Source organism: Cyprinus carpio, chromosome A20, assembly GCF_018340385.1.
Source record: "Cyprinus carpio isolate SPL01 chromosome A20, ASM1834038v1, whole genome shotgun sequence".
In the NCBI taxonomy this organism is placed as follows: Eukaryota; Metazoa; Chordata; class Actinopteri; order Cypriniformes; family Cyprinidae; genus Cyprinus; species Cyprinus carpio.
The window spans coordinates 23,973,075-23,994,754 of record NC_056591.1 but is presented as its reverse complement, the minus strand read 5'-3'; the positions used below and the strand labels follow the sequence as shown (position 1 = coordinate 23,994,754).

Below are 21,680 nucleotides of genomic sequence, written 5' to 3'. Positions count from 1 at the left end.
GAAAAGGTTAAAAAGAACTGCATTTATTCAAAATAAAAAAAAAAATTCTAATAATATATATTCTAATATATTTTCTTTACTATCACTTTTTTTCAATTTAACACATCCTTGCTGAATAAAAGTATTGATTTTATTTTTTTTTTTAAAAAGAAAAAAAAAATTACTGACCCCAAATTACTGACCAGTAGTGTATATTGTTATTACACAATATTTATATATTTTTTTTTTTTTTTTTTATTTTTATTCATCAAAGTATCCTAAAAAGTATCACATGTTCTGAAAAAATATTAAGCAGCAGAACTGTTTCCAACTTTGATAATGAATCATCATATTAGAATGATTTCTAAAGGATCATGTGATAATGATCCTAAAAATTCAGCTTTGCATCACAGAAATAAATGATAATTTAAAGTATAATAAATTTTAAAACTATTATTTTAAATTGTAATAATATATCACAATTCACAGAAATAAATGATAATTTAAAGTATAATAAATTTAAAAACTATTATTTTAAATTGTTTCTTTCAAAACATTAAAAATAGTAATATTTCCCAACTTTTGACCTGTACTGTATATATATATATATATGTATACATTTTTTTTTAACCGAAGTTTAACGTGATGTAGTAAAATAATTCAAACTAAAACTGAAATAAAAACTATATAGACACATGGTGTAAAAAAAGAAGAAAAAATAAAGAAAAAGAAAAGTACTACACAAATAAACAAAACATAAAAACAGCAAAATTTACTAAAACAACAAAGTTAAATGAAAACAGAAAAATATAAAATAAAAATAACCTAAATATTAATAAAAAACTATAACAGTATCTCAATATTAAAATAACACATGGCTTATTGCCTTAAAAAACAAGTGTTTTGATATCATGTCTCAGGAGAATCAGTAAACAGAGGATTCAACGCTTTCACAAAAGACTTGTTTATATTTTATAAATACTTTTTCATTGAACAATAATCAGCAGGGATCCATTGCTTTAAAAAAAAGTGAAAAGAGGGACAAAATAAACACATCAAATAAATATTCATGACATTCTCTTTTACTCTCTGAAATCAAACAAAAGAGATCTAAAACAAAAAACAAAACAACTAAATAAAAACATAAAAGTGGGACAAAAAACATCAGATAACAACAAAGCTCACAATGAGAAAAAACAAAAACACACACACAAAACAAAAAAAATAAACAAATACAAAACAAAAAATACAAAGCAATAAAAAGAAAACAAAAGCAGATTTCTGAATTTGAGCTTTAGTATTTGTGATCTAACGGTGGATCAGGAAACTGTTGGTCAGATCCACGGATCAGCTGCAGGGACTTTCTCTGGAATGATCTGGAATATTTCCCAGTGGTCTGGAAGGTTTAAAATCCTCCATATATCATAAATCAATCTGTCTATAACAGCCATCAACACCACAGAGGATTGACAATTAAACAATCAGCCAATAAAATCAATCACAAAACAAAAACTTCAGAGAAACAAACAAAATACAGATTAAAATGAACTGCAAATAAAACCTAGAGTGAAATAAGGCTCAGTGAGTCACGTCCATGTCAGCCAGTGTATCAGGTACATTTACTGTGTTTTTACACCATGTTTGTCAGGTATTTAATCACTCGGAGATCACAGCGGTCTGAACCTCTCGATTGAACTAATGACCTCGTCTGAACATTACTGAAGAGCTCATTAAGACACATCATTAACACAAAACTAAATTAATACTAAATCTACTGCACTTATCGAGCACAAGATTGCAACAGCACTTCAAACATTGTTCAAATAAGAGCACTCGAAATATAGATATATGCTTATACTTTATACTTAAATTATTTCTTTACATACAATTACAAGTCTCAAAAGTATGATAAATGCACTGTGTAAGGCTTCACGAGCTCGTTTAAAGATGGCCTGGTGTTACGATATATACATATCCTCAGATTTCATTTCAGAAGCCAGATCATAAATCAGAGAAAAGGACTGGAATTTAAATAGATTTGTTCTCTCAAAAATAGTCCTTAAAAATATATTGCATATTCCAGCTTAATAAAATACCTCCGTTTTGTTCAGAAGAAGTCGAAAGCAGAAAGATGACGCTGTTCCCAAATGTAAAAACCATCACGTTTCTTGTGTAATCTTCTGATTAATCATAACTAGTATCTTGTCAAGCATGGACAAATAACTCAGTGAAGCTTAAACTTCAGCGGATTCTGGAAATGTTCAATGAAAATAATACATTTCTACTGGGACAAATTCATCTTGAGGATCTTCTAGACTCATAATCGACTGTAATCCATATATTCTGCATCTAATATTTGCTCATCTAACCACACATTATATATGTTAAGGTGCTACTAAACCTCCGTGTCCGTCTCTCACCAACAGCAGGTGAAAAACTATATTAAACACAAATAATAAAATGCAACTAGCCATATAATGGTGTCTAGAGGAGTTATGAACTTTAAAAAGGAAGGAGGAACTCGAAGCACGTGTTTAGTTGTTGATGAAAATCAAACGCTAGAGTATTTCTTAACATAGGAATGATTTTCACTTAGAAAATGAATTAAAGCTCTGCATCTAAGAATCAAGACACAAGGAAAAGGAGGGGGTTTTATTGTTGAATTTTTTTAGGGGGGGGGATATAAGCGTCCTCAAATAAATATTAAAATATATTTATGCATTCTAGAGGATCTGAATCTAAAAGCTCAATTTCATACATATAAAACACAGATCTGCGTACAAATCACACGAAACACTTCAGCGGTTCTGCTTCATTGATTAGTTGGCCGTGTTTAACCCTGAAGGTCCTTTGGTTCGTTTGTCAGAGGAGTCGGATGTTAAAGAAAGAGGCAAAATTAATGTTCTACAAAAGCTGCAAGACATTTTGAACGACGACTGATAATCAAACGCGTGAAGAAACATCAGATGAGCATCTTCTCCAGACCACACGAACACCCCCTTAAAGGGACAGTCCACCCTAAAATAAAACGAAAGGATAGAAACAATAGTTCGGTTCCCAGTATTCTTCAAAATATATTCTTTTGTGCTTAACAGAGGAAAGGAACTCAAACAGGTTTGGAATGACAAAACTCTATCACAGAATGATCTTTTTTGGGTGAACTGTCCCTTTAAGATCCATTCACACCAAAACCTGTAACTATATAACTAATAAAGTAAAAAAAAATGGTGTAGGATTTACTTAATATTTTCATTCAGAAATTTCTAGTAAATTTCACAAATTATATATATGTATATAAAAGGCAAGTCATGTGATACTTTAAAGTAGAAAGGCTGAAACAATATTTTCTCATAAAATGCACTGCAATAATCTTTAGAATAGTAAAAAAAAAAAAAAAAATTAAAAAAAATTCACACTGCAGTTTTGCGGTCTGCCGCTTTAAATCCCGTTCATCTGTGTCGTTATAGTTGTGGTGGATATTAAAGGTAATTATAGTTTATAGTTATTTCATTACTGGTGTGAACGGACCTTTAGTCTGGGTCTGTGGACTTCACTCTTAAAAATAAAGGAGCTTAAAAAGGTTTTTCACAGCGATGCCGTAGAAGAACCATTTTGGTTTCCACACAGAACCATTCAGTCAAAGGTTCTTTAAAGAAGCATCTCTTTCTTCCCTTTTTTATAATCTGAAGATAAGTCAATTTCTTGCCTTCTTTCCATTTAGACAAAAAGGTTCTTCTATGGCATCGTGAAGTACCTTTATTTCTAAGAGTGTAATGGAGATATTTATGAAAGCATCCGTGTTCTGGATCCTTCAGAGATTCTCCCATCATCCCTCAGCAGTGTGACAGTCCAGTGTGCATGACGAGGAGTTAAACAGAACCACCAAACCTTCAGCGAGCTGATGAACAGAGTCTCTGGAGGAGGAATGAAGAAGGCAGATTAAGACCAGAGCCTCGGTCTGGTCGTGTCCCTCCATCATCACCATCTAATGGCTCTGAATGCTGACCGGACCACACACTAACAGCTTCACTGCAGGTTCTTGAGGATGCGGCCGTAGCGGAAGTCGTAGACGTGCCGGCACAGATACACCAGCTGCGGGTCGATGCCGTCGGGCACCAGGCGGTGGGCGGGGCCAGTGCTGTCGGAGGGGTGGGACACCAGGTGGTGGGCGGGGCCAGCGCTGTCAGAGGGGTGGGACACCAGGTGGTGGGCGGGGCCAGCGCTATCAGAGGGGCGGGGCACCAGCGGGGCATGGTCGGACACGCCATCCGAGCGGCGCTTCACCAAGGCACAAAATCTGCAACGTCACAAGTGATGATGAGACAGGTGCGTAAGGAACGCATCCGAGCGGCGGCACAACGCTTACCTACAGTACTGTGCTAGCGGCAGGACGAAGCATCGCTCCTCGATACAGGCCACGCTGTTCTCATCCTGATGACGGGAGGCGAAGATCTCGTTCTGAAAGAAGACATGTGATGGCATGACTAACCACAACTTACAAGAGCTTTTTCCCCATGACTAAGACGAGACGAAAATAAGGTCAATAAATGATAACTGTGACTTTTTCAACATGCAATATCGTTGGCAATAAAAGACGAGACAAACGGATTTAAAAAAATAAAAAACTATCCCAAAATTTATTTTAATTTTTGTTGCTGTTCGAGCCTCTAGTTCACCAGCTTTCATGTGTGTGGTCGCCAGATATCAAATGCTCAAATCCCCAAATCAGAGCTTCAATGTTAAAATGATACATTTTCTGCCCGGTGTGAAAGGGCTTTTACATTTGCCAAAAATATAACTTTTTTTATATTAAAAACAAACAAGCAATCCCAGGCCAGATGAGAAAATGTACAGCAAAACTAATGTAATGCATTACATTTAAAAGAAAGTTTCCCGAACGACCACTGCTGCAGGACTGAATTGTGTCCAGATCACTAACCCTGTGCATGAGCAGAGTAATAACAGCAGCGGCTCACCTCGCAGTGCATGCTGGGATCTCTTCCGCTCTGCGTGTGCTCAGGCCGATAGTACCAAAACAGACTCATCATCAGCTCTCCTGAAACAGAACCCATCAGATCATGTGAGGAATGAGCAGAGACAATTAAAGCTCCTACAAGACTCCAGCAAATAATGTTTTGTTGAAGATCTTGAGCAGTAGAAAACTCAAGACAGAACTGAATGTCTTTCCCCCAAAATCACACTTCATGTCATCACGTGATTGAACTGTTATATCAGAATCAGACTTCAAATCCCTAGCTTTGAGTGGTCAGAGTGCACATGATTCGTGAGGGTGATGAATGATAACCTGTTCCGGGGTCTTCCCACAGAGCTGAGATCTTGGCCACATATGGCAGGGATTTCTTGCGGGGTCCAGATCGTAAGAGCACAGTGTCTCGTACCCTGATCACCTCTCCGTCCCGCTCCACTCCTTCATAACACTGTCGGAGAACCGTCTCGTCATCGCCCTGCAGAAGCACAGCCATTACAGGTCAAACTCACACCACATGCACTTCACATCTGAACTGCTCCACGATCGCTCACCGCAATAAACACCTCCTTCTCTGTAGGGACTCCGACCGGACGCCATCCGTTCGTGGCCGCCTTCTGCTGTTTGGCACTTGCTGGACTAGTTGAGGGATGTTTCTGGGATGATATGCTGTGGCCCATAGTGAGCGAGCCGTTGGATGGCTTGGTGTTCTGAGGGCATTCTGTGCCCACTTTAAGCCTGGCTTCTGCCTGCCTGCGGTCAGACATCGGTGGCGGGACAGCCAGGGAGGTCACTCTGGGCATGCTGGGACACCCGGAGCGCGGCAGGGCCGGGGGAACGAGGAGCGTGCATTTGTGCTCCTCTTCTAAAAAAGCACAGTCAAACACTTCCATGAGTACTAAAAACATGCATCTCAATTTTAAAGTCGAGTTTTGAAAAAATGAAAAATAGAATAGCTTCTTTTTTATTAAATGGTGGTTTACTCAATAAACTATGGCTCTGTCTTTAAATTAAAAGTCTGTCAAGCAGCTGCGGTTTATGGTGCTGTCGGGGGAAGAGATTTGAAGTGCTTCTGTTTTAATGCAAAATATTGCACATTTTAGTCAGAATTACAAAAAGAGACTTTAAATTACCACCAAATGACCATCAATACAGATGCTGCATCCATGGCTGATTCCCCTAAACTCAGAAACTCAAGGCTTAAACTTCAGTTTCACACTCGTAATTATGACTTTATTGTGGCATTCATGTGCGTCGCAACTTGACAAGCTAGTCACTTACTAATCATGCTAGCGACATGCTAGTCACTTGCTAATAATGCTAGAGACATGCTAGTCATGCTAACAACATGCTAGTCACTTGTTAATCATGCTAGCGACATGCTAGTCATGCTAACAACATGCTAGTCACTTGCTTATCATGCTAGCGACATGCTAGTCATGCTAACAACATGCTAGTCACTTGCTAATCATGCTAGCGACATGCTAGTCATGCTAACAACATGCTAGTCACTTGTTAATCAATGCTAACAACATGCAAATCATGCTAGCAAAATGCTAGTTACTTGTTAATCATGCTAGCAACAAGCTAGTAACATGCTAATAATGCCAGCAATTTGCGATTTTCCTGAACTTTTTAAAAGGTGCTGCAGAATAACACTGTTACAGTGCTAGTGATGACTTGCGAATGTTGTGTAAATGCTGCTGCAGCACAAATCTCTAGCTTCAGCACATATTGTAACATTATACTGGTGATATCGTGCTGTAATTAGGGTTGCAAAGGGGTGGAAATGTTTCCGAAATTTACTGGAAATTGTCCACCTTTTTGCAACCCTAGCAGCAATACCATCAAAGAGTTGTAATCCTCACCTGTTTTGACTGGATGGCTGCAGGTGGAGCAGTTGGTGGAGAACGAGCAGGTCCTGCTGGCGACCGGCTGCACGGCGCTGAAGGAGTATCCGCTGACCCGACAGACCTCGCAGCAGCAGGGTGACCCCACTTGACCCGCAGAAGGCAGGGTGTGGGATACCTGAGGAGGCCAGCAGCTTGGACCCGGAGAGGCCGCCTGGGCAGAAGGGCAGCGTCCGAGTGCTCAGACTCGCCGTCCCGGGATGAGCGATGTGGACGTAGTAGCTGGAGTAGCACGGATCCGCACACAGGCAGGGATGGGCGCTGAGTGTCAGGGCCGGATGAGCCGGAACCAGGCACTCGTGCTTGACCACCGTGTGCTCCTCGCCCTCCTCGCCGTACGCCTTCTGCCCGAGGAAGAGCGCCACCCCGGTGGCAATACTACTCCACCGAACCCTCCGGCGGACAGCAGTGATACGGACTCAGCTCTGCTTCCACCGGCTCCTCCTTTACTAGCTTCACAGGATGATATCCCAGCATGCCATGGTATCCTGCTTTAGCCAAGCAGTGACTTTTCCGGAGTCAGTTTTGACTCAAAGCTCCTGCTTTTGCACACTTCGCAGGCTCCATCTAGTTCAGGCTGCGTCCAGCTGTGTTTCCTGGACTTCTGCGCTTTGGGTTTGTGCTTCCCTGCCGCGCAGACGGTCTTGCTGTCCATTTTGATCCTGTGCTTGTTTGCGTTGGTGGAGCTGGTGAGCTTCAGCAGTGCAGCGGCGTTGAGTCCAGCCAAGCGTCCTGGGAGTGGGAGCGTACAAAACTCGCTTCAGTGTCGTGCGTCGTATCGGTCGAGGCTTTCTTCATCTGCTTGGGCTTTTGGCACATCTCAGACTTTTCGGCTCTTTTCGAGCCGGTCTTTGTTTGCTCTGTAGTAGATGAGCCACCGCCTTGTTTCTTCGTGAGTTTGGCACCTGGCGGCCCGTCGGTTTTCTCGAGTAGAAGACTGTTGAGCGCCTCGGCGTTGAGCGAGGCTAGTCTACGTTTCCGTGGCTCCTGAGCTGAAGGTTTATCAATGGTTGTGAGGCATTCCTGCAGTGACTCCCTGCTGTTTTCTGCTTTCTTGTAGGGTTTTGATTTCTTTTTGTGCCCTGAAACTCTGTTGGGATCCACCTCGCACACCTCGGTCCCATCATCTAGGCGAGTGAGCAGAACATGGCAACTCAAGGCCTCGCCTCTTCCTCGTAACGGGTAGAGCTTCCGATGGCCCTCACTCGTAGTATTAGACTTTCCTTTCTTGGTTTTAGTTTCATTCATTTTCATTGAACGTTTTGCCAAACACTGACTCTCCCGACCGCTGGTCTTGACTTTCTTCGCCATGTCTTTCTTGGCCTTGCCTTCTCGCAATGAATGCGCAGGCCAGGCTCCGCCCATAGTTTCACCATGTGACCAGCCCTCTACGTGGCCCCGCCCCTCGCCACGATACTGGCTGAGGGAAGCTTTTTTCCGAGCATGGGTCATCACATGCTTCCTGAGAAAAGCTACGGGATAAAGAGGGACCTCAAGTTAATATTACAATACCCATGAACAAGAGAGGAATCACTAAGAACAGGGTTTCTGCAGGTTTTAAGGAAGTAAATTTAAGACCATGGAAAGAATATTTAAGAAATAAACTGAACGGAAAACAATTAAATAAATGTCTTGTATTAGTAACACTTCAAAGTTGTAAAGTAATATTTCTAGCTTGAATACCCCTGTTTTCAACCACTTAATACAGAAATAACTTTTACTCTATCTTCTGATCACACTGCAAAAAAGTGCTGTTCTTAAAACATCTAAACATCCTTAAATTAAGATACATTTGCTGAAGATGCACAATGAAGATAAGAAGTTTTGTTTTCTGACAAACAGATCAAATTTATGTGAGATTATGATTAAAACAAGAACAAATACGTGCCAACGGCCTCAGAAAAAATCAACTTAAAAAAGGAAAAACAAGTTTACTTTCTGACCCCATTGGTGGATATTTGTTTGTTTTAAGCATAAACTCACTTCATTTTGTTTAATTTCTCAGAAAACAATTCATGTCTTCATTGTGCATCTCCAGTAAATGTGTCTTGATTTAAGGATGTTTAGATATTTATACTGGAAACAAAGACAGAAATACTGAGGAAGATGGTCATTTTTGCAGTGCGTGCAACATTTAATGTCATGACTTCGGTCACTCCAAACTTGTTTACTAATATTTTCTCAGTGGAGACACAAAATGAGAAATTGTGAAATTTGATAGCACAGACACTACTGGAGGAGAGCCGAGCCGAGCTGGACGATAACTACTGTCCTCTTTTCAGAGCTTGACTTGACTAGATTGCTGAGAGACGGTTGTCACATTGCCCTGCATGTGTCAGGTGTGTTTTCCCTTTTTATGATGGTTCTGTAAATTGAATTGTTACACATTCTACTCTAGTCATACAATACTATGGAATCTGACACATGAAACTAAAGTTAGTTTTACTGTAAAAGAACAAAAATTATTTCATTTAATTTGACAAATTTACTGTCAATACAGATGTTGCATCCACCATGTTTTCAGAAACTCGTTTCAATTAAATCCAAGCGCTTGTCACAATACAGAAACACAAAAGAAAGTTTCCCCACTCGTAATTAAGACTTTGTTTGTGTTTAACTGGTGAATACAGTCTGCCCATCATTCTGATGTTTTGTTGCTCCTCTCTCTTGAGTTTGACAGTGTCTACTTCCATTCTCTTTTGCTGGAGGAACCAATGAGACCGTTTAAAACATCACTTTGTGCAGTATTTGTGTTTGGTGAGAGAATAATCACACGCTGAATCTGGAAGTACAAGTGCACTACTCTCACTATTTTTTCCATATGCCAGTAGCATAAAGCTCAGAATTCAGCAAGAATATGAATTCGTGTAGGTGTCTTTTAATGCATGAAACAACAAAACTGCGTCCTCGCGCAACCCATTCAGGGTTTGAACCCACAACCTTTCAGTTACACCAGATCTTAACCCTTTAACTGACCCGCGAACGTGATTAGTGACATCTGGTGATCAGTCACAAATGTTACACTGAAGTTCACGTCTGTTTTATTATCGGGCCACTTGAAGTTCTTACGGTCGTGACGTCACGCCGCTCGTTAGTTCGTGACGCTGTCGCGGTGTTTGTTGTTTATTAGAACACGAGAGGCCTGACGTCAGCCTTCGGCAGAAATAACGCCCTTCTTCAACAACAAACAACAACAGCGTCGGTGGCGTTACAACGCGAGCGCTGCTATCAAGTTATAGCTCGCGATTTAAAAGCGCCCTTGATGTGCGTGCGAGGATCAAACGCGTCCGCGCAGCACGGTATGTGGTGTGATAACTGAGCTCAGCACGGAGCGCGCGACTGAACGCGAGGCGCCGCGTGTTGATTCCCGTGCAGCGCGCGAGCACTCACCAGTAAACGCACGGAGGTCCCGCGGGGTGTTCGCCGGAGCTGCTGCTGCTTCTGCTGCTTCTGCTGCTTCTCTTCCTGCTTCTGCACCGAACTTCATGCGAACCAATAACACACACACATGCTGATCCTCGCGGCCTCCTCATCCAATCAGGAAATCACGAATGTGCATCACAGTCGGCGTCGGAGCGTCAATAATCTGCAGCATGAGCGCGCGTTGTAAGTCTAGAGTCGCGATGCATGATGAAACACCCGTGACACCCGAAACACTTGAATATCATCACTCTGTCTGTATGTAAAGTATTATTGAGCACATGAATGTCACTGCATTAGATAACAAAAATATACTCTAGTTTTGCTTTTACAGAAGAACATTTGAATATGTTGCTGCTTCCCTTATATTATATATTGCCCTTTATATAAAATGATATTGCCATATATTTATCTACAGTATAAGGCAATATATAATTGTCACATATGCTCATTCTCTGAGTTGATGATGTTTATAACATAAAACCCTCATAAGAAAATTTGTATATGTTAGTAATATCTATACAGTTTTTTTTATGATATATGTAGCAACCATATATGCCAACAATATACATTTTATTTATATATGCAACTTTATATTTAAACAAAATAGATCAGTTGTGCTGCCAAATATTTATATTTTCTAACAATATAAATCTTTGCTATCACTTCTTAACAATTTAACATGTCCTTGCTGAATAAAAGTGTTAATTTCTTTAAAAAGAAAGAAAGAATAAACATGCACTGACCCCAACCTTTTGATCGGTAGTGTATATTGTTTGAAAAGATTTCTGTTTTAAATAAATGCTCTTCTTTTGAACTTTTTATTCATCAAAGAATCCTGAAAAAAAAAAATACCACAGGTTCCAAAAAAATATGAAGCAGCACAACAGTTTGAACACTGATAATAAATCATCATATTATTATGATTTCTGAAGATCATGTGACACTGAAGACTGGAGTAATGATGCTGAAAATACAGCTGCGCATCACAGAAATAAATTACAGATTAATGTATATTAAAATAGAAAAACATTATCTTACATCATAATAATGTTTCACAATGTTATTTTTATTTTTTCCTGTATTTTTTATCAAATAAATGCAGTCTTGATGAGCAGAAGAGACTCCTGTTAAAAAAAAAAAAAAAAAAAAATTATTATTGATGAAAATTATTAAAATAGTTGTTATGATCAAAATTTTGACCGGTAGTGTGTGTGTGTGTATATATACAGTCGTGGCCAAAAGTTTTGAGAATTACATAAATATTAGTTTTCAAAAAGTTTGCTGCTAAACTGCTTTTAGATCTTTGTTTCAGTTGTTTCTGTGATGTACTGAAATATAATTACAAGCACTTCATACGTTTTCAAAGGCTTTTATCAACAATTACATGACATTTATGCAAAGAGTCAGTATTTTGCAGTGTTGGCCCTTCTTTTTCAGGACCTCTGCAATTCGACTGGGCATGCTCTCAATCAACTTCTGGGCCAAATCCTGACTGATAGCAACCCATTATTTCATAATAACTTCTTGGAGTTTTGTCAGAATTAGTGGTTTTTTGTTTGTCCACCCGCCTCTTGAGGATTGACCACAAGTTCTCAATGGGATTAAGATCTGGGGAGTTTCCAGGCCATGGACCCAAAATTTCAACATTCTGGTCCCCGAGCCACTTAGTTATCGCTTTTGCCTTATGGCACGGTGCTCCATCGTGCTGGAAAATGCATTGTTCTTCACCAAAACTGTTGTTGGGGTTGTTGGAAGAAGTTGCTGTTGGAGGGTGTTTTGGTACCATTCTTTATTCATGCTGTGTTTTTGGGGAGAATTGTGAGTGAGCCCACTCCCTTGGATGAGAAGCAACCCCACACATGAATGGTGTCAGGATGCTTTACTGTTGGCATGACACAGGACTGATGGTAGCGCTCACCTTTTCTTCTCCGGACAAGCCTTTTTCCAGATGCCCCAAACAATCGGAAAGGGGCTTCATCGGAGAATATGACTTTGCCCCAGTCCTCAGCAGTCCATTCACTATACTTTCTGCAGAAGATCAATCTGTCCCTGATGTTTTTTTTGGAGAGAAGTGGCTTGCCTGAGAACCCATTTTTATGCACCGCAATGATGGCTGCACGCGTTTCTTTGCAGGTCACCATGGTTAACAATGGAAGAACAATGATTTCAAGCATCACCCTCCTTTTAACATGTCAAGTCTGCCATTCTAACTCAATCAGCCTGACATAATGATCTCCAGCCTTGTGCTCGTCAACATTCTCACCTGAGTTAAGAAGATGATTACTGAAATGATCTCAGCAGGTCCTTTAATGACAGCAATGAAATGCAGTGGAAAGGTTTTTTTGGGATTTAAGTTAATTTTCATGGCAAAGAAGGACTATGCAATTCATCTGATCACTCTTCATAACATTCTGGAGTATATGCAAATTGCTATTATAAAAACTTAAGCAGCAACTTTTCCAATTTCCAATATTTATGTAATTCTCAACTTTTGGCCACGACTGTATGTATATATATATATATATATATATATATATAGTACAGGTCAAAAGTTTTGGAAACATTACTATTTTTAATGTTTTTGAAAGAAGTTTCTTCTGCTCATCAAGCCTGCATTTATTTGATCAAAAATACAGAAAAAAAACAGTAATATTGTGAAATATTATTACAATTTAAAATAATTGTTTTTAAATTTATTTTACTTTAAATTATCATTTATTTCTGTGATGTAAAGCTGAATTTTTAGGATCATTATCACATGATCCTTTAGAAATCATTCTAATATGATGATTCATTATCAAAGTTGGAAACAGTACTGCTGCTTAATATTTTTTCAGAACATGTGATACTTTTTAGAATACTTTGATGAATAAAAAAAAAGAAGAAGCTGTTTTTAAAATATAAATATTTTGTAATAACAATATACACTACTGGTCAGTAATTTGGAGTCAGTATTTTTTTTTTTCTTTCCTTTTTTTTAAATAAAATCAATACTTTTATTCAGCAAGGATGTGTTAAATTGATAAAAAGCGATAGTAAAGAAAATATATTATAAGAATATATATTATTAGAATTTTTTTTTTTGTTGAATAAATGCAGTTATTTTTAACCTTTTATTGATCAAATATATTAGACAGCAGAACTGTTTCCAACACTCATAATAAATCAGAATATTAGAATGATTTCTAAATGATCATGTGATAGACTGGATGTTACATGTGACACTGAAGGCTGGAGTAATGATGCTGAAAATTCAGCTTTGCATCACAGGAATAAATTATTTTTTTTAAGTATATTCAAATAGAAAACTGTTATTTTAAGTTGTAATAATATATCACAATATTACTGTTTTTTCTGTATTTTTGATCAAATAAATGCAGGCTTGATGAGCAGAAGAGACCTCTTTCAAAAACATTAAAATAGTAATGTTTCCAAACTTTTGACCTGTACTGTATAAATATATATACACACACGTAAACATACATTTATATGTTAATATATGAAATTGTTTCAATATTTAAAAGGTTTCATACATAATGTTTTTACGGGAAGGTTAGGGCGATTCCAAGGGCCCGACGAGGGAGGGGGGCCCAGAAAACATTGCGGCACCCCTGTTTTTACCCATATGACAATATTTTTCATATGTAAATTGAATGTATGTACTGTACATACAGTATATTACACTTGCGCCTGGGATCTATTGTCAGTGTACTACAATATGAATACTGAACAATATCTAATGTTCCTCATCTGTAAGGCACTTTGGAGAAAAGCATCTGCTGAATAGTAAGTGTGTAACTTCTGGAGGGATGTTTGGTGTCTTCTTGCGGTCCAGGCTCATCTGGGTTCTTCGAGTCTCTCCGTTCTCTGTAACAGAATGTTCTCAGAACAACGCTATGAACAAATGACCTTCTAGTAACATTGACACAATGTTTGTTTAAAGTTATCTTGTCTTTAATAATGCACAGAAAATGCAACCGTGAAGCTTTTTTCTGAAATGTTGTAACTTTTTTAGAATGTTACTTGTTTCAGAACGTTCAGAAGAGGACATTCAAAAGTAACGTTCCTGTAATGTTTGTAAAATGATCGAATAGAACCAAGAAAAAACCTTTAAAAAAACAGGATGTTTTGAGCGTTCAGAGAACATTCAGAAATTACATTTTCATATTGTCACTGGAACATTAGCGAAGCATATTTTTGTTAGCTATGCAGTCACCGGCGGCTGTAAAACAAAAGAAGTAAATTTTCTATAAAGCTGCTTTGAAACAAAATGGATAAAAACAACGAGAACCCTGCGTTTCTAAAGCATTAGTTCACTTCCAGAATAATAATACTCATTCAAGATGTCTGTCTGTCTTCAGTTGGAAAAAAAAGGTTAAAAGTATATACATTTTTATTTTTGTAGAAAATGAGCGATGGTTTCTCTAGATAAGACTCTTATTCCTCGGCTGGGATCCTGTAGAGCTCTTTGAAGCTGCACTGAAACTTCTGCCGTTGGTCCTCATTGAAGTCCATTATATCGAGAAAAATTCTGGAATGTTTTCCTCACAAACCTTCATTTCTTTGTGATGAATACAGAAAGACATGAACATCTTGGATGAAATGATCAGGAGATTTCTATTCTGGAAGTGAGCTAATGCTTTAAGAACAGCAACTCCTGAGAAGACTGAAGAGAATGAAGTGACTCGATGATTTCGATGTGTTGATTGTTTAAGGTCACACTGAGCCACAGCAGTCACACACATCTCCAGATATGACTGTAAGAGCACAGAAAATCACCGCTCACACTTTCACTTTCAGTCAGAGAGCAGAGCTGCACTTTCTCAAGACTAAACCACACTTTGGTCACCGAGTCAAAAACATGTTCACATATGACCAACAATAACGCATTCAGCACTAAAACAGAAACAAGAGACTCAGATCGAAAGCTTCTCAGGATTGTTTAGTGCATGCGGTCACAGCTAAATCCAAATCCTGCTTCACACCTTTGAATCAATTAACACTTTATCCATTAGAAGTATTTGCACATCTGAGTCACACTTCACCTGAAGCTCTGTGATCAAACACTCTTTAAAATATAAGTTTCAAAGACATTTCGCAGCGATGCCTAGCAGGACCATTTTATGTTCCCACAGAAATCATTTCTGATGTTTCAGTATTTTAATCATCTAAAGAATCTCTTTCCATATAAATAAAAGATTCCATGGATTCTTCAAAACATAGCAAACAACAGTTTTGATTGCTTTGGTTTAATAATTAAATATGAAGCATATGAAAGACACAAGGGCAATAAATGATGAGATGGTTCATTTTTGGTTGAATTATTATGCTTTAATCGAGCCTTTGAACTATGAGAATGATAGTGCAACTACTTACAGACTGTCAGCATTTATAGAGTCATGAGAATACTTCACAACACTTCATGATGCATGACAGAATCAGTGTTTATTATCAATGCACAGAAACATCAGGTGCTGTACAAGAAATTATAGAATATAAGAAATTATATTGCATAATAATTTTGATTTTTTTTGCAATGTGACCATTTTAAGCTTATAAAAGAATATAATTGCATCATAAACATGAATAAACAATAGTAAATCTCTACATGAATTACATGATTAAATTATTATTAACTAGTTTACAAATCAACATCCCATTTTCATTTATTACCTTGATTCACTAAAACAACTAAAACTAAAATATAAAAAGTAAATAAAAAACCCTAAAATAAAAAAGTATAAATTATATAACCTAAAAATTAACTATATAGTATATATACATTATATATATAAAGTAAAAAAACATAACAAATTGCTAAAATAATATACAAATGTAATTCAAAACAGTAACAAAGAATGATAATATCTCAATGTATTAAAATTACAAATAATAAAATAAATTATATTATTTAAATGTTAAAGAACTTTAATTGGGATATTTTGTATTAAACTAAGAGAAAATGATTTTTGGTAAGACGTTACTTAAAGCCTTTATGTATAATGCATTATAAAGGGTTATTAAAGGGGATAATGCATTCATAATTATTCATAGTGTGCACTGTAATACATTATTTCTTGTCGTCAATAATTATAACATGCATAGTGTAACAATGACGTGATAAGTGTTATAATGTATTAACCGTTGTTACAACTGTATACAATAAGGTGCATTACAAGGCATAACTAGATAAAAATGTTTGTCAAGTCACACTTCAGGTTAGCTTGAGAAAGCCTAACCTGAAAGTTTAAAGCAGTTGTAAAAGTTTGAAAATTTAGATAGATTAAATAAATGTTGATAACATGTTTCTAGCATGATTAGCATGTTTTTAACATGATTGGTCTGTTACTAGCATATTGCTGGCATGATTAGCATGTTGCTAGCATGATTAGCAAGTAACTAGCATGTTGCTAGCATTATTGGCAAGTAACTAGCATGTTGCGAGCATGATTAGCAAGTAACCAGCATGTTGCTAGCATGGCTAGCAAGTTACTATCATGTCGCTAGCATTTTCCTAGCATTATTAGCATGTTACTAGCATTTTGTTAACACGTTGCTAGGATGATTAGCAACTAACTAGCATGTTTCTAGCATGATTAACATGTTGTTAGCATGTTGTTAGCATGATTAGCATTCTACTAGCATGTTGTTAGCATGATTAGCAAGTTACTAGCTTGTTTCTAGCCTGATTAGAATGTTACTAACATGTTGATAGCATGATTAGCATGCTACTAGCATGTTGTTAGCATGATTAGCAAGTAACTAGCATGTTGCTAGCATTATTGGCAAGTAACTAGCATGTTGCTAGCATGATTAGCATGCTACTAGCATGTTGCTAGCATGATTAACATGATGCTAGCATGATTAGCATGCTACTAGCATGTTGCTAGCATTATTAACAAGTAACTAGCATTTTGTTAGCATGATTAGCAAGTAACCAGCATGTTGCTGGCACGGCTAGCAAGTTACTATCATCTCGCTAGCATGTTTCTAGCATGATTAACAAGTAACTAGCATGTTTCTAGCATGATTAACATGTTATTAGCATGTTGCTAGCATTATTAGCAAGTTACTAGCATGTTTCTAACCTGATTATAATGTTACTAGCATGTTGTTAGCATGTGATTAGCATACTACTAACATATTGTTAGTATGTTTCTAACACGATTAGCATGTCGCTAAAATAAATAGATGGATGGATTAGAAATATTAGATAGATGAGTTTGAATGAATTTAAATGGAATAGAAATAGTACATAGAAGTGAAGCCAACCTTATTAATGCTCAAAAACTACTTTTATAATGCATTACACATAAAGGCTTGAAGTAAAGTGTTATTTTAACCTTTTCTGTTATTGTTTTTCAAACCTCTGAAACTAACCCTGATTAGAAGCTTTCAGCTCATGAAGCGTTTGAAGTTGAACAGGTTGTTGCCGATTCCGTAGACGTACGGGCTGACGGCGGTGTAAAAGGTGGTGATGAAGAACTCCAGCTCTGACCACAGAGGGACGGTGCGCGGGTCAAAGCCCAGGTGCAGCAGCAGATAGACGGTCCAGTTGAGCTGGAACAGGGTCATGGCCGTCAGGATGGCCAGCGTGCTGCGCTGGAACGAGGATCTCCTGGACCGCTGCTGGGACGTCACCGTCGCTACGCTCGGAGCCTGTCGGGCCCTCACCGTCTTCTGCTGGACTATTAAAATCCTGACGATCTTGGTGCTCGTTAGCGTGACTATCAGCAGCGGGAGCAGGTTGCACACCAGAAGGAAGGAGTACTTGTAAAGACGGTTGCGAGTTGGGCACCTGGTTAACGAGCACTGGAAGAAATCGACCGGACAGCCCAGAGACGAGGAGTTCAGCTGACTCCAGTCCAGGTTCATGAGAAGCGTGGGCAAGCTGAAGAGAAGAGCCACCGCGCCGCAGAAAACAGAGAGAAACACGGCCGAGCGCAGACTGTCCATGAGGACGGGCAGGTTGGCCCGCGTGTGGACGTCCCGCAGCTTCTGATAGCGGTAGATGCTGATGAGAACCGTGAAGAGGATGCTGGAGATCTCCCCGAAGATGGTGAGGAACTTCAGTCCTCTGCAGCTCCACACACTTATCCTGCGAGACGAGCGCAAGAGCAAGATGTCATAAATGTTCACGATCACGATCTCCTCCAGATTCGCTGTGGCCAGTCCGAGGAGAAAGATCTCGAAGGACTTCAGGCGAGGCGTCTGAAGGATGGAGAGGATCAGGAACGTGTTTCCTACAACGCCGAGGACGGAGATGACGATCCTCAGAGCGAGAAGATCCACGTAAGAGCCCTCCATCGCTCAACTGAAGTGTTCTGCAGCAGCGTTTCTGCTCCAGCGGATCAAAGTGTCTGTGATGTCACTGCATCCTGCTTAATTGGAGCTTGAGGAAAAGCTGGAGAAGGTGGAGAAGGGTGTAATTGATGCCTTAGAGCTTTGGTGTCCTCCATCTGGAGCTCAGGCTTAATTTCTCCATGGAGCTTGGCCTCACATCTTCATCACTGACTTGATGATTGACAATAAATATTGGCTTCCAAGGAGAGCAGCTTTCATTATAATTAAAAACATTTAACTGCGTCACACATTTGTATATCATTAACAGATCTCTCACTCAATCAACACGACATAAAAATAAATAAATCTGAATTTTATAACTAAAACAACAAAACGTGTACAATTTAACAACTATTTCTTGAAAGTTTAACAAAAATTGCATTTTTAGGGACTTTTTTTCCCAAATTGTAATTTTTCTGGAGCTTTTTTAATGGTTTAATGAAATTTTAATAATCAAAAAATTATGCCTAATAATATGAATTAAATTAAATCTTAAAATGTTTCTTGAGCAGCAAATCATCATATTAGAATGATTTCTGAAGATCATGTGACACTGAAGACTGGAGTAATGATGCTAAAAATACAGCTGCACATCACAGAAATAAATTACTGTTTAACAGATATTAACTTAGAAAATAGATATTTTAGAAAATAAAAATATTTCACAATATTACTGTGGTTTCTGTGTTTTGGATCAAATAAATGCAGGCTTGGAGAGAATTCTTTAAAACACATTTAAAATCTTACTGTTCAAAAACTTTTGACTGGTAGTGTTTATTACATTAGGCATTTTTTATTATAAAAAGAGCATTAAGAGCAATTTAATACACTGCGTTCCAAATTATTATGCAAGTGACATATCAAGGTGCAGGTTTCTCTTTGTGAGGTTTGGTTAGCAGTGACTGAAACACAGCTTTACACACAACTGTCAGTCTGCATGGAGAGGATCTTGAGACTCCAGGAGCTTCAAACACCTGTCTGCTGCTCAGCAGTGGCTTTTTTTACAGCTGCCATTACAATACAGTTCATTTGTTTGACAGAAAACTTTCCTTAATAAATCTTTATCTGACCAACATCTTCTGTGTTCTAAATCACTCACAAATCTTTAGACAGTTCAATAATCTTTCTTTGCTTTTCGTGAAATATTGTTTGTTTTGATGCCTTTTGCAAGACATTGCATTGTTTCATATTTTTCATCTTCAGAAAGATCTTTCTTCCTCATCATATTTCATGAGAACTGTGACCTGCTTAATAATGTGGAACAATCTCTTTAAGTAGGGTTTCCGTTTATCTAAGAAGACCTGACAAACTATTGACCAAACCTGTCTGAGATTGATACCAGTTATCTAAAAGGATGTGGAAAACCACACAAACGAATATCTGACTCTTTATTGTACCAAAATCCTATTGATATATCACCTGCATAATAATTTGGAACGCAGTGTATTTGTTTACAAATATTATAATTGACCTGTACAGAACCTAGATAGCCTAAATATCCAAATGAATCCATATCGAATCAAACTGAGATTGAAATGGAATCAAATCGGAAGCTTGTGGATCAAATCAAATTAAATCATGAACTGTGTCCCAAAACAGTCCTAAAATCAACCTTTAATCAAATCATCCTGAAGAACAGAATCCATTTGAATCCCTGTTCTCAAACTCTATTATATTTCAATGCTAGAATGAGTGGCGCAGTGAGGAGGAAGCTGACATGGAGACGTTTGAGGAGTTCGATGAGAAGATGATCATCAGCCTCTAAGAGCCGGGGCGAGACGTGAGTCTGATCCTTCAGGAAGCATCTTATGGACGATCAGGTTCATTCAGCTGGCATTAAACACACTGAACCGCTGCTTTATTCATTAAACATCTCTCTTCTCTTCAGGAAAACACTGCAAGCAGCTCAGAGGCAATGACTCGTAAGTCTCTTTTCTTTATTTCCCTCAGTGGAGTTTGTTGTGCTCACAGAGGCATTATGGGATGGTTTTCTGTGAATAGCACAGATAATATGCAAAAACAATTGACTTGCAAGATACAGTATATTTACTATACAGAGTGTGCAAGTCTCTAAATATATGCATAATTTTATGGTTAGTTGAATTAAAAATAGGTTAGGGTTAGGGTTATTGTTAGTTGTCATAGGGTTAGTTGTCATTTCTCAAATTACAACAATCTTATAGATTATAATTTTAAGCAAATATAATTTTTATCAGTTTAACTATGATACAGCATGATGAAAATGTGATGAAAAGTTTTCACTGACTAAAACTAGACTAAAATGCTCAGACATTAAGTCGAGTAAAACTTGATCTCTGGAGCAGACTTCAGTTTCAGTGATTCAGGGTTAGGCTAACATGTGTTTTTATGATTCTTCAGCAGCTCCTCCATTCCCCAGAAGTCAGTCAGGCTTGTGTCATTAATATCTCCACCTGAGGCCGGAATCATGTTGATGGAGCAATGCTTTAATTTTCTGCTAATGATGGACACATCTGGGCTCTTTCACATTTATTATATATTAATATTTCTCAGGAAAACATAACCTCATAACCTCAAAAACTCATAACCAGATTGATCTGGATGCTTTCATCCTGTAAAGCTTGTAAATTATATGGATTCTCATATTGAAATGGCCTCAGAATTGAGTTGATATTATGGACTTGTTCTTAAATAAAATGTAAATCCATGTAAATGTTGTGGTCCTTTCATTGTCCTACCTTTATAAATGTAATAACACTTTTTAATGAAAGAAACAGACTGACAGAGAATTATCTCAGCAAGTAAAATCAGGCATTAAGACAACAATCTCATTTTTAACAAAAACTGCAGATTTGATTAAATAGTCATTTTAAAAAGTGCTTTTAAAAATGCATTTGTTTATACATTACAGTATGAACAGGCTTAGCATTAGCAATGATACAAATTATATGTTGTGTGTGCACACATGCGCAAGAATTAAAACATACCCTTCCTAAAATACATATTTTACAGTCACTGTTATCTACTATAAAGGATCTACTTTTATTTGTATACACAAT

General features: G+C 37.8%; 1 protein-coding gene and 1 pseudogene across 1 annotated transcript; both read right to left on the bottom strand.

Annotated features, from left to right (window-relative positions):
- Nucleotides 1–3,383: 3,383 nt before the first annotated feature.
- LOC109078966 lies at nucleotides 3,384–10,491 on the bottom strand (annotated as a pseudogene).
- Nucleotides 10,492–17,694: 7,203 nt separating this feature from the next.
- On the bottom strand, nucleotides 17,695–18,606 carry LOC109080164. Its single transcript, XM_019095268.2, has one exon. It carries the CDS (start codon nucleotides 18,604–18,606, stop codon nucleotides 17,695–17,697), a length of 912 nt encoding a protein of 303 aa, XP_018950813.2.
- Between the last annotated feature and the right edge of the window lie 3,074 nt (nucleotides 18,607–21,680).